General features: G+C 35.5%; 1 protein-coding gene across 3 annotated transcripts; it reads left to right on the top strand.

The window, feature by feature from the left end:
- The first annotated feature begins 79 nt into the window (after positions 1-79).
- On the top strand, positions 80-14568 carry LOC114524243 (GATOR complex protein WDR24-like). 3 transcript variants are annotated; one of them, XM_028545388.1, is made up of 25 exons: positions 80-249; positions 1044-1151; positions 1746-1865; positions 2437-2532; positions 2974-3074; positions 3541-3612; positions 3865-3921; positions 4410-4544; positions 4933-5036; positions 5114-5211; positions 5420-5615; positions 5924-6050; positions 6188-6271; positions 6745-6916; positions 7006-7092; positions 7649-7705; positions 7797-7885; positions 8366-8400; positions 8771-8818; positions 9158-9248; positions 9438-9500; positions 10550-10652; positions 10942-11027; positions 12255-12373; positions 13817-14568. In XM_028545388.1, the coding sequence occupies exons 1-25, from the start codon at positions 231-233 to the stop codon at positions 13950-13952; spliced, it is 2403 nt and encodes an 800-aa protein (XP_028401189.1). In that variant the 5' UTR covers positions 80-230; the 3' UTR covers positions 13953-14568. The 3 variants fall into 3 exon arrangements, with proteins under 3 accessions (XP_028401189.1, XP_028401188.1, XP_028401191.1); XM_028545387.1 differs by having other exon boundaries at positions 7646-7705; XM_028545390.1 differs by lacking the exons at positions 10550-10652; positions 10942-11027; positions 12255-12373; positions 13817-14568 and adding an exon at positions 9738-9856 and having other exon boundaries at positions 7646-7705.
- The last annotated feature ends 107 nt before the right edge of the window (positions 14569-14675 follow it).

Raw genomic sequence — 14675 nt, 5'->3', positions numbered from 1 at the left:
AAAAAGAGAGCACATGGCGTCACGGTAACAAACTACATGTTACATGAAGTATTTCCCCGTTGATCAAAATTCAAAACAGAACACTTCAACAGGTTTGTATCAAAAACCTACGGAATGTAACAATATTTTTAATTTTTTGGATACGTTTTATGAAATATGAACGAGAAACAATAAATGAACTCGTTTGCAACAATATAAGCCACTGAAACAGAAATTTGTTCGCGCTGATCATGCGTGCTGCAGAGAAAGGTATGTGTATGTCGATCATGTATATTGAAAAGAAATTGCAAAATCTCTAATTATTTTTTCTGAAAATAACGCGAGGAAACGAAATTTTAGCAAAATTATAAAGTGTGCAATAGTTGCAAGCTGATAATTGAAATAAATCCAAAACTAAACGTATGTGCCAGAATATTCCTCGTCTGTAGACTGTACCGTAATTTGATTTTCATTTTCTATATTGTTATTATACCAGTATTAATGATGTAGGTGTGGGTGCACAACACTGACCATGGTTCACGAGAGAACTCTTTCATGGAATTATTGCGTATATTATCAAAAAAGTTTGGCACACATGAGTATATAGTGCATTTACCTATATTATAGTGCATTTTGTAGTGCATCATACTGCATCCATTTCTGCAGCAGAAAAATGATTTTGCAAACCTGAACCCTGTATATGCAGTCTGTTTCATCTGTATAGGAATTATCACCGCCTATTCAAAATTTTATTTGTTTGTAATAGACAAGAAGAGTGCTCAATACCAAAAAAAGCACAGCGTAAATATTTAACTAATTCTTTAATCTCAAAATAAAGGCGTCGCTACACGGTGTTTCACACTAAGCTATAAAAGCAAAGTCATCAGGCGACTAAACAAAAATTCCAGTTTTGGAATATATATAAATATATATATACATATATGCAAAGTGAAATCTTAATATTGTTGTTAAAGACATATGTACAATGTTGTATACACAATTAAAAGCCAACCGCAATAGTTTTTTGGTATATTGCAGTGTTCTTTTTTGAAATATCATGCTAGGTGGCACTGGCAAGTCCAGTGGGTACAATGTTTTCAATACAGAACCAATAACTGCCATGGACATTTCTACAAAAGAACCATCTTTTATTGCAGTGGCTGGAAGAAAAGGTAGGAGTCTGTCAATTAATAATTAATATTGCATAATAATTAGGTCAAAAACACCGGTGTATGGTATATTTTGAGCCATATGTATGGTATCTATATTTAACTGGGATGACATACGAGGTCGAATATGCTGGTAGCAGGTAGCTGTATGCATGGTATATTCGATCAGTGTAATAAATTGATCAGTGAAGGTGGGTGATACCAGTAGAATAATATTAATTTTATTAATCGGTCTTCAGGTAAAAAGAAATCCATTTACAACAGTTATAAAATATCTGTACAATTTTTATCATGTTAGTTTCTCATTGCGGCTCCAATTGTTACAGTACTGATCTCATCGCATTCACATTTCTCGTTCGCGTTTCCGCATATGCAACGAATTTCGATGATCGGAGTTTCACTGCATAAAAAAGGCTCGGGCAGTAAAATGTTACGTGTCAATGAAAAATATTATTGAAAATTTGGAAGGTGGCAACATGCCCCCCCCCCAACTTCTAAACTAATTTTCCTACATTGGCTTCGACTTCATGAGTAGTTCTCGTTTTAACTTTGCTAGGTTCAATTTCAATAACGAATCTCCTATATTTTTCTTTTTAGTGCTTAAAATCTTGCAAGTTCAGAAGAACGTGTTTAGTGAAGTGGCCAATCTGTGTAGCGCGAATAAGAAATTGGGCCTGGATTACAGCATGACTGATGTGAGATGGGAACCTGCTGGAGGTAGGAAAGTGTGCAAACTTTAATCCTTGATTGAAGGAGTACAAAAAGCGGAGAACTCAGTGATGTGCTTGATATTTATCATAAACCTTTATTAAATGCCACAGCTATATACAGTAAATATTGAGTTGTATCGACGTCGACGACATTAAAAGGGTGTTGTAGACTGAAAAGCACAGAACTCAATCCCTATGAAGTATTTCAGATATTTTATTTTCCTGGGAGTGTACTTTTCAACCCATTTGGAAAAAACGCTGCAGGTTTTTTCCAGTAACGGATTCAGGGTAATGAATTGCATGGCTTAATTATAAATCAAAAATACATTAATAACAATGCTATTGCATGGTTTTTGATTTTTAAAGAATATTTTTTGATAAAAATATACCAATTTGATTACAAAGTTAGAGCTGTGGAAATTTACTTTTCCTTACCCTGGATCCACCACTGTTTGCTTCCACCGTCGGGTTTTGTCCGTGTGAGCTAGGCCTTAATACTGGGGAATACAGCACTGCAGGAATTTTAATGAATCATTGCATAAGATGTTGAATTTTAACGAAACATTGCATTGGTGTAGATGAAAGGCTGGCGACAGCAGCAGGCAATGGAACTATCTTAGTATGGAATGTGAATTTGGCAAAAAACGCGAAGCAAGTGAACTGCGGGAAAAGAGGTACGTGTAAAGCATTTAACCATTTTTGTCCGACATTTTACAGTCATTTTTTTTCTGAGGAAAAAGTGCATGACAAAATTCATAATTAGATGTCGTGCATAGAGGTTTGAAGGTGAATGTCCTGTCAGATATACATTACAAGCAGGGCGAAAATATTAAATTGGAAAGAAAGGCAAACGGATTATCGAGAAAAAGGCTATATATGGAATCATATTCCAACAAACAGTTTCAACCATTGGCAATTCTCGAGCCCACCCGCTCCCTCCCACGTACTTGCATTCAAAGTGTCATTCGAGGAATCTGAAATTTATGAAAATGTTGTTTTACTCTCTTTGCTATTACACATTTCCACGAGTTATTTACTATATTTTTTAATTTCTTTCGTCTGGCTTTTTTAATGGATTTTCAGTAATTTTCTTTCTTCCTGTGATGTTCATTCAGACATAGCAGAACACAGAAGAACTGTGAATAGGATTTCGTTCCATCCTACCGAACGTGATATCTTGATCAGTGGCTCACAAGATGGCACCATGCGTTATTTTGTTAGTGATACTTTGGTATTGTATTTGGAGGGTGGTTTTAAAACCTCGATAACGGCGTGTTATGCATCTTACACACACTGCAACGTTTAAAAACACAGTGCATGTACCACCCGAAGAAAATTTCGCCATGTTGGAAGAGGTTTTAATGTTAAATAGTGGGGCCCATTAAACAGTGAACGTAGGCACTTGCAATTATGTACACTACCAAATCATATACATATATCATCTCCAGCTTAATGATCAGTTTATCAACTTGGATATAGTTCAAAAAGAGATCTTGCTAAATTGTTAATCACAAAAAAGTATCAAAAGTAATGTCATCACATCATTTTTGGGAAGGCCTTCCCTTATCTTTGAATCCTTCCATGTAAAGTTTAAACGCTTGCAGTGATTGATGGTTGCAATTCGGCAGCGTATTCGGGGTTTCTTTCTCTGTTATATATGAGAGGATTCTCTTTTTTAATAGGATCTTCGTAAGGCAGACGCGTGTTTGACATTTAAAGGAAAGTCGCAGAACGCCAGCGTCCGTGACGTGAAGGTACTTGAACGAGCATCATCTTTTACGAAACAATTTCACAAAAAAAGAAAGTGTGCATGTAACTACACCTATTTCCTTTGCTCTACAATTCCGTCAACTCAACTTTCCATAAAATCGGATTGATAACAGCTATACAATATTTTTTGTTAGTTTGTATGGTGTTGAAATATTTCAGTTTTTCACAGATGTTCAGCTTTGCATGTTATCCTTTTTTCGATTAATGGATCCTTTCTTGCTACTTCTTTTTTTTAGTTCAAACCATCTGACGCCAGATATTTTGCTGCCGCAATGGAAAACGGTGAAATTCAGGTGGAGTGTTTTTGAATGTGGCGTTTGTGTTCCATAATCACTACAGGGGTCGGGGCCTGCCGCTAGGCGTGATATTATCTAAGACTGGGTAACAAGTCTACTGTGAATGAATACAGGAAATGCCAGTTAGCCAGGCGCACGTGTACGACGCGATTTTTCTCGTACGATTTTAGTCGGCCGATTTTGAAATCGGCAAATACCAAACTGTTTTGATACATTCCGATTGCTGATTGGAATCGCTTAAAGGGTAATGGCAATAATTTGTCGATGACAAGGATTTAGTCGACCGACTAAAATTGTACGACAAAAATCGCGTCGTGTGCGCCTGGCTTTATCATGGATAACAATATATGCAATGCAATAAACGGGCAATAAATGCAATGCAATAAACAAAAAGAGACGGTAGAACAACTGCAATAAGAAAACGGTTTTTCGGTCCGCTTTTTTCTATTCCTCGTGCCTAATTCTAAATTTATTGTTTTGTGCAGCTATGGGATTCGCGCAAGATCGACAATTATTTGCAAGCGTTTGTCGCACACGTCAGTGGTCCAGTTTTTTCAATCGACTGGCATCCCGAGGACCACGATTGCCTTGGCACTGCTGGAAGAGATAAGTTCATTAAAGTAGGCTGAGGATTTTCTTTCTGTTGTTATATATATTAATTTTGATAATTGCTTTAATATTATACGATAAGATCATGACATGAAATAGTAGCTTACACTGTTAGCTTGCATGATTACAGTAGATATAATATAGCAGAGAATTCTTTTGTTTGCTTTCAAGTATAGACAACGGTCTTTGAGGTCTCTTTTTCACTCATCGAGCGGGCGAATTGCCAGCGGTACCCAACATTTCATGCAATGTAAACCTTTTTTTATTAGGATACATGTATGATACATCCGCGAGTTTTCCAACAGGTTTTTTGATCAGTAAAAATGACGCCAAGTCAGGTTGAGAAGATTTCAAAAGAAAACAAATGTCGTAACGTTTCTTTTCAATTTTTCGTACTAGGTTTGGGACACGCAGCACAAGCCGACGGAGACGCATCAAATTCGAGCTATTGCTGAGGTCGCTCGTATTAAATGGAGACCATTTCGAAAATATCATATCGCGAGGTTTCTTTGTTCTTCTGTTGTTACAGTACCCTTAAGCTTGCATGGTTTCTAATATGACCTGATTGTGTTTTATATAGTTGTGCTTTGTTGGTGGATAACTGTGTTAGCGTGTGGGATATACGTAGACCATATCTTCCGCACGCTCAGTTCACACAACACCAGGACGCTGTTACAGGTACGCGTACAGTACGCAGGCTTACATATATTCGCGCAGAAATCATGAAATATTTAATTAATGGAAATTTAATTTATATAAAGCAGTTGTACAACACGTTGTTAAGGATACAAAACGTAACCCATTTTTTTCGCTTTACAGATACAAGACCACCTTAAATAGAACGAGCATTGTTGGCAATACATTTGTTTGATATTTTCCCGTATAGGAATTGTTTGGGACCACAAGGACCCCAATATATTGTTCTCATGCGGAAAGGATTCGATGATTTATCAAAACTGGTTTGTAGACGCCTACAGACCTGCGGAGCATGCTCCTCCTGTTGCACTTGGTTTTAGCTCTACTGGAGATATTGCATTTGCAAGAAGTGGTCAACTTACTCCTCCTGAACCAAAGCCGAAAATGTATGTAAAATTTGCGCCACTCAATATTATCCCTGAGCCGCCGCGAAACGAAACGATTGGATTCGACTACATTATAATGTTCAAAAGATAACATTTGACGTTTATTTTTTGTACTATTTTGATGTATTGGCGAGGGGATTCTGCATAAATGTATTATTGCTTCTAGTAAAGTTGAGCTTTCATATCAATTTTTTGATCAAAATTGGTTGAAATAGCGCCAAGAGTGCGCATGTTAATTCATGTCAAAACTGCGCTAATTTAGGAAGCACTCTGAATGGCGTTGTAATTTCCTTTATGTTTCTTTGCAGGAAATTTAATGCCCATTTGACCGCTTCACTCGGAGCAATGCGTAATCAGCAGCCAGCTAAGGTCGAGGAAGTCACTGCAGTTACTAGCACGTTGTCGATGTACAATTTTCCTGCTGGTAGTATTGGTGTAAGTCATGTTGAGTAATCTTAATAACGAATATTTTTAAGCAGTAATGACTCCTAGAATGTGTTTCGTAGATGGAATGTTTCTAATGTGGAATTTGGATAAGTGTATGTCATTATCCGTTTGTAATGTTTTTATAGGACTTAAAAAACTTTAAGGTATTGGCCAAGAACTACCTTCTCAGCGGACAGCCTTTTGATGAACTTTGCGACCACAATGCTGAGGTATGCTTGACTGCATTAATTTCTATTTCTTCTTTCTCTCAAACCATAACCAACATATTTATCTTCCAAAAACATATTTGCATATTGGAAAATCGCAGGACTTAAGAAAAACGAATTATCCATGACGTGATTATTAAAGGATTACAGTACCTGATTAATGATTAATATTGTGCGTAAATATAAAGTTTCTGAATTATTGGGAGACAATATTTTTTAGGTGTATAATGGTAATGAAATTAAAAACAACTTAAGCTGCATACAAGATTTATAATCTTTATACATTGTTTTGAAGCAGATGGCCACTTTGCGTTAATTAGTCTGTAACTATAGTCAATGGCTTTTATTCGATTTTGAAATCTATTGAATTTAAATTTAGTGAAAAATCGTCCTTACTATGAACGTGTTAATATAAAATCCCGTCCCGGCTCAAATAGTATTAATTCAAATACCGGTGTCATTTTTTCACCTTTAAGCAATGTAGTAAGCTTGGACTCCGTCATGAGGCGCAGACGTGGAACATAATAAAGGTCATGTATTCGTGTAATTTCTCCGAGCTGCTGCCACCTTCGAGCTTCGCCAAAGCTGTGCAAAATGATTCTTCGTCAGTTGCTCCGGCACAGTTGGCTACAGAAACGAACCAAAATAGTGAGTTGACAGTTCGTAGAGAGGTTTTGGTTATGGTGTTGGATGACGTCTCTATCTCATAATCTGTTTCGGTTCGTTTTTTTGTAAAGGTCAGACTGTCGACACATTCAATGATGAAGACAAAGAAGTTCAGAATATATTAAGTAAAAAGGACATTCAATCTGATGAACAACAAGGTATATCTAATATATATAGCGCAATCGATATTTCTAATCTGGGCTCACTAGTAATTTTGTTTCTTCAATACCATAGAGTGATTAGAGAGACAGCTGAAAAAAACATTAAAAAGACAATAAAACTTACGTGACCTATATAATTTGTTACATGCAGAAATATCTTTAGACGGACTCATTCACTATTGAAAATCCTTTATTACCATTTTTCGTCTGAATGCGGTGACAATTTCCTGTCGTAGTGCAAAACTATACAAATTTGCAAACTTTGCAATGGTATATATTTTCCCCGCATTTTAAAACATTTCGCAACCAAACTTTGCATTCTTACTAGATTTAGTACAATTTTTGTACAAAACTGTTGTGATTTATATTTGCATAAACTTATTTGTATTTATTTTCATAATGGTCATTTTCATAATGGTCATTTTCATAAGTAGTCTATAATGGCAAAGGTCTATTATTATATACACTCTGTCGGCTTTACTCGACGGTTCGGGAAAACTGTTTTTTATTGTTTTACTTCAGACATTTTATTTTTGAAGTTTGTTTACAGAAGATTCGTCAACAAGCGAAGATGATATTACAGAGAGTGACACATTTTTTGGCGATAAAGGTATGCTATAATTAATTGCTCGATTGAAGAGAGAATCATAAAAAAAGAATTCTAAGAACATATGATATAATTTTATTTGCTTTCGTTTAAGATTTTGTATTTAGTGAAGAGCAGGAATTCCAGTTTGATTCTCAGGATATCAGTGGAGAAATGCAATTAGAAGATTACACGTTGGCTAATGTAAGTTTTGCCGCAGGTTCAACCAAATTATTCCCATTCAGGTATAAGAACAGCATAGGGTTAATTTCTTAACAATGAAACGATCAATATTATACGAATAAAAGTACATATGGTTCATTTGTGTAGAATTCAAATGAACAAAAAATGTATAAATTTTGGTGCACGATGTCCATGCACATGCACGCATAGAGCAAACCACGCGTTTCAAATCATATGACAGAAATTTCACATTTTGAAACTTCGGCCACAGATTTATTGAAGATTTCTACACATATGCAGCGTACATGCATGTGCATGGTGTATTTGCACACATACATGCATGCATGTGCGGTTCCGTAATACCAAACATATGACTTTAAAATCACTTTCTTAAAAAGCCGTAGCATAATGAATTTAATGATATAGCTATGCATGCAATTATCACACAACTAAGTTACGTGGTATTGGGTGACTTAACGTTATTGCTTTCTTCATCTTCAGGAGGCATTTGAGCCTAGGCAGAACATTGAAGATAGGTAAGGTTCAAGATAATATATTTGAAAATCATGCATGTTTCTTCCTATTTCTATCAATATTCTGCGATAAAGTTTGTCCAGTAAACATCTTTAATTAACTTTGGCACATTCATTGCATCCTTACTCTGTACTGCATACATGGAGTTATGTTAACTTCTTCACTTTTATAGGTATACGTTCGACTGGTTATAATAGCATGAAAGTGTTTTAGTTATTTAGCTATAGGAGGCCTAGTGCCTAGTGTGTATGTATATATGCGCGAATACTATAGCCTAAACTCGTCCGGCAAATTAGCTATTGCTAAATTAGTATTCTGAAAAACATGGAATTGATAGGGTGCCTTCATCACTGTTTATCACTGTTTTTATAGACCACCATCATTAGAAACAGACCAGGAAAGACCTGATACGCCAATAAGGTATCATATTTATGGCGCTTTCATTTAATTTGACCGGACGGTTCAAACAAATTTGTTGAAACAGCATGCATGACATTGTGTGGTATATTAGGCTGTAGCTTTTAAAATCTCCTTCCTCTCAAAGTAATTGAAATTACGGAATAGGAAGTATGCAATGATTCTTGTAAAACTCTCTATATTCCCTAAGTCCTATCTTTTTTGTTTCCCTTTTTTATTGACGAAGTGCATAAACGATCGCGGTCGTTTACGCCTATATAATATATTAATATAGGTGTTTTTCCACAGCCTTATATTCCCCACTGATTTTTCCTGGTTATGATTTCTCGTCTGTATATATAGTCCCATAGATTCTGATATTGCAAGTGTATATACCCAACAAACGTCGTTTGTGGAATCTTTGCTAACAAATCAGGGAGAGATGAAAAATGTAGTAAGTATGCTATGCTATCATTTAGAACTCTTTCAAACAGTCATTTTAATTTACAACTTGAAACAAATTGTTTCTAATTTATTTCAGTGATATAATGATTATATCTTTGGTGCAAGTTTTACCATATATATATATAGCTATTATTACTTAAGTAAATATTGATAATATATTATAATATTTTTTGCTCAGCTTTTTCCAAAATGGGATTGCTCAGGGGTCGTGAAAGATTGCTTGAAATACTATGCTAACAAGGTATATGTAACAACTGGAAACTGCATGATAATCTTCCATCCGCCATTTTGGATGTGCATACTCTTGCTCTGATATGCGTTACGTCATAAGCTGGGTGAAAATTCGTTTTGTAACTTCAAATTAACGATCCAGCGAAGTGATAGTTCCATGGTATTACAATTACGTATCTCAAATTATAACGTTTGAATTGTAAGAGTTCTAAACTAAAGCGTAAACATGTAATTGTTATTTTTTAAGCGTCAACCCTGCTTTTGACGTCACGTAATTAGATCTCATCATAAAACAAGATGGCGGATATATCTCGATAGTCGATGTTTTTGATCGCCAATATCTTGCGAAGTAAGGAAGATAAACAAATTTTGTAAAATAGTTCTAAAAGAAGTGTAAATTTTCTTTTCTAAAAAACAGAATTCATTTTTATTGCCATATCTCTTTAATTTAAAAAGAGATTAATATATCTCGGCTTTGTATACTATTTACAGTACTATATGCAAGATATGATGATTATAACATTACGGCACAAATTAAGACAGCTGGGAACTTTTGATTTGATCTGCGTTAAATTATTAAGCGTGAACTATTTGACAGTTCTGTTTCGGTTTTAAACGAATTGTTATTCCTTGTTCCAAAGTCATTAGCTTTACCCGACTGTTTATAAGGGGACCAATTAAATTGATATATTTTGTCATTCGTGCTCATTTTTACGACACGAATTACAGAATACCTCAATTTTTTTCCCCGCTGACAGGAACATGTGTATATGACAATTGTCACGAGTGACGTGCATGTGTATGTGCCTAGTTCACCAGTCTGCACCAGGCCTTAGTAAACAAAGAAACGACTGCTTCGATTAGATGTGGTTTCATTCGTAAACTTTTTGTGCATTGTTCGAAGTTTAGATGGATAATGTCTTATAGTATAAGTGAACATATTATGAAAATTTAAAAAAGAAACAAATTCGTAAAATAGTCCATGCTTTGTACTTTAACGCCAAATGCATGGTAGTATTTTTTATGTGCTGAATACTTTATATTAAATTTATATAATAGGGAGATATTCAGATGTGCGTATCAGTTCTGCTTGTTCTTGGTGATAAGATAAGACCCGAGATAGACGAGAAAGTGCAGGAAGAATGGTTTAAGTCATATTTAGGTAATGTTTATTGCGAGATGATGTACAAAGCTTGTAGTTATTTAATTAAAGTCTGTACACGAACTTATTTAATTTACGCGCGGCCTGCCTATATGTCATGTTAATTCACAGCTTAAAGCGTGCTATAATTACGATGCCTGTCCTTCGTATTAAAACTAACCGATATAATATTATTGAGAATGCGTTCTTCCGTGGATCTGCAACCCTTTTTTACATCTGCCGTTGCTGCCCCAAACTGCTTACGGCGCCTTTCGTCTGTGCAAAACGTTGGTGCTCCTTTTTATTTTAGATTTACTTAGCTGTTTACAAATGTGGACAATTTCAGCTGAAATAATTAATATTTCAAATTTGCCTGCCTTAACGGAGCTAAACCAGGTTGGATATTTATTCTGATTTAAGTTCTGATGAAGTAGCACATCTATAACATCAGGGGCCGGTTGTTCAAAAGCAGGTTAAATTTAACCCTGGGTTAGTGCTAAACCTGGGTTAAAATCCTTAACCCTAGGTTAGCTAAACCTGGGTTAAAACTGTGTTGTTCAAAGCAGGGTTAGCGGTAGGGTTAGTTAACCCAGGGTTAAAATATTTAACCTAAGATTAAATGTATTTTAAGGACTAAATTGGATATAAGAACGTTTTGATTGGTCAATAAACGAGCGTCAAAACTTTACCCGACGAGGATATATTGTCAGGCGAAAGATTATATGCCGTGAGGGCAGGGTCGCAGGGACGTTGTTTTGAACAGCAATTTCCGTGCATGGAATTTTGGAAAGATTCAAAATGAAAGGCCATTTTGTATGATAAACAATGTCGATGTGAAATATGTCGATGTGCAAATTATATATAAACAATCTATAATCTATTTTAAAATTTCAGCCATTCTTTGATTATTCAAAATTCAGGAACAAACGTAGCCTTACCACTTGCTGCCAATCAAAAGAATCGAATTTTGGCATCCGAAACAAATACTTCGATTACGATGTTTCAATTTGTACGGTTGTATTCATTTATCGTGTATTGCATTGAAGCGAAGATAAATAAATCAATACGTCAGCCGAAACCGAACGAAGTCAAACTTAAATAATTCTTTGCTGTCGAAATTATTCGTAAAACCTTTCAAAAGTGTTTAATTCATGACGAATTATACGTGTTTACATGTTTCAGCTCCTTATTCATCCATTTTAAATCGAAGTTAACCCAGGATTAAAAAGTTAACCCACCTAGCTAGCAGGGTTAATTTTTTATCAATTTTAACCCAGGGTTAACGCTAACCGAGCTTTGAGCAACGCAAATCAACCAAGGTTTAAAATTTAACCCTGGGTTAGGCATTTTTAACCCTGGGTTAAAGTTAACCGGCTTTTGAACAACCGGCCCCAGAAGCCTGATGTTCCTCGCTTCAAATTTTTCAGGTTCAGAAAATGCATGTAAATGCATTTCAAACCCAAGATATAGCTAAATTACCAAGAAACCAGGCTAGAATGTCATACAAATACATTATGGGTCTTGTTAAAAATCTCGCAAAACTGATAGGATTATCAATCTGTTTTAGCAATGTCACAGTCATTATATTCTTGTGAAAGATTTATTTCTTTCTGATAATTGTAGACGTCCACGACAGTTCACACACTATGTAGTAATGAAAAATGTCGAAAGCCACTTCCGCCAGATAAATGTGGTTGGACTTGTGCCAAGTGCAAGAGCCTTTCTCCGGCCTGCTCTATCTGGTATGTGTCACTAGGAACATCCGTGTGTATATCCGAGTATATATGTATTCTTGTCCATAGGATGTATACAATGTACCATAGGTAAAGAAGTTATGGGGCCGGTTGTTCAAAAGCCGGTTAACGCTAACCCAGGGTTAAAAATGCCTAACCCAGGGTTAAATTTTAAACCTTGGTTGATTTGCGTTGCACAAAGCTCTGTTAGCGTTAACCCTGGGTTAAAATTGATAAAAAAATTAACCCTGCTAGCTAGATGGGTTAACTTTTTAATCCTGGGTTAACTTCAATTCAAATAGGATGAATAAGGAGCTGAAACACGTAAACACGTATAATTCGTCATGAATTAAACACTTTTGAAAGGTTTACGAATAATTTCGACAGCAAATAATTGTTTAAGTTTGACTTCGTTCGGTTTCAGCTGATGTATTGATTTATTTATCTTCGCTTCAATTCAATGCAATACACGATAAATGAATACAACCGTACAAATTGAAACATCGTAATCGAAATATTTGTTTCGGATGCTTAAATTCGATGCTTTTGATTGGCAGCAAGTGGTAAGGCTATGTTTGTTCCTGAATTTTGAATAATAAAAGAATGCCTGAAATTTTAAAATAGATTGTTTATAATTTGCTTAATTTTGTTTCACATCGACATTGTTTATCATAGAAAATGGCCTTTCATTTCGAATCTTTCCAAAATTCCATGCACGGAAATTACTGTTCAAAACAACGTCCCTTCGACCCTGCCCTCACGGCATATAATCTTTCGACTAACAATATATCCTCGTCGGGTAAAGTTTTGACGCTCGTTTATTGACCAATCGAAAACGTTCTTATATCCAATTTAGTCCTTAAAATACATTTAATCTTAGGTTAAATATTTTAACCCTGGGTTAACTAACCCTACCGCTAACCCTGCTTTGAACAACACAGTTTTAACCCAGGTTTAGCTAACCTAGTGTTAAGGATTTTAACCCAGGTTTAGCACTAACCCAGGGTTAAATTTAACCTGCTTTTGAACAACCGGCCCATGGTGTTTACATGCATGCATCTAAATGTTGGCTAAAATGTACCTCTGACACGACACTAGTTTCTAGCATGAATGAGAGTATATATTGCCTTTTTCTAGGATTTGTTTTCCTCTATAATTTCTATTCTCTAAACATTGAAAACAAACATGGAAATTCTACATGAGGTCCGTCAGTTATAAGCAATAATGGCTATAATTGCGAAATAGCCGCCTTTTCATGTATGGTAATATTAATTTTCGATCTCTTACACACAGACATCGTCGGAAGGAAATTCTCTTGACGTTGTTCGTCTAATAACTGCCACGGGCAGATGAATTAACTAATGATAAAATATTTTAAACATATATGCTCATATCCGCTCACGTGCGGACGAAAGACGAATTTTTTAGCTTCTCTTTTTTCTTCATTACCAGCAATACGACGGTACGCGGCCTGTTAGCCTGGTGCCAAGGATGTGGTCACGGCGGTCACCTGCGACATATTAAAGATTGGTTCCAGAAATATCGCAGTTGTCCTACAGGGTGTGGTCATAACTGTGAATATAGATGATAAATGCTAAATATTTGCAAATCCGTGTGCTGTTAAAAACTTTCCGAGATGTTTTCAAACCCAACTCATCTTGGTTTTGCCGAACTGAGGTCTGATTTCAAAACGTTAATGTCCAGGTTTCAAAAACTCTTCCAGTGCACGTGCATGCATGGTTAACGCTGAATTATAAATATTAAGTAATTGTTTATAAAGTGGAAGGTAATACAGGATAATCTAATTTTATTTTAATTGAAGATTGGTTAAACTTCTTACTGATTCCCGAAGCCCTAGTTATACACGATACAGGATTCGTAAAAAGCGTATAGTTAATTGTGATAGTCAGTGCATGTACTCGTAGGGGGGTTGTACGAACACACATAATTGTGCAATTATTAAAAAACCTGATGTCGAAATTATGCCAATCCGGTATCGTGCGTGTGACTGGGCGTGACGATTGAAATTATGCCTGCATGCTTTTATGTATAGAGAAGTAAATTAAAAACCTTCTTAGCATTTTAAAACGAACGAGCGCTTTTGGTCAAATTATAATAGATTAAACAATGTTTAAGTTTTTAAAATTTTTGATCTGCCAAGTAGAAAACTTTGTGCATAATAAAAACCTCCTGATCTTCCAAAAGTTGTTGAAACAGAGTTTTTTTTAACCAAATCGACGCAAATATTAAATCATTAATTATACATCATCAGTAACCGCGAGCGTATATTATACTGCAATTTCATTGGCCA

The sequence above is a fragment of the Dendronephthya gigantea genome, unplaced genomic scaffold, assembly GCF_004324835.1.
Source record: "Dendronephthya gigantea isolate DGI-Jeju-01 unplaced genomic scaffold, DenGig_1.0 000030F, whole genome shotgun sequence".
In the NCBI taxonomy this organism is placed as follows: Eukaryota; Metazoa; Cnidaria; class Anthozoa; order Malacalcyonacea; family Nephtheidae; genus Dendronephthya; species Dendronephthya gigantea.
This window is presented reverse-complemented; position numbering and strand designations above follow the sequence as displayed.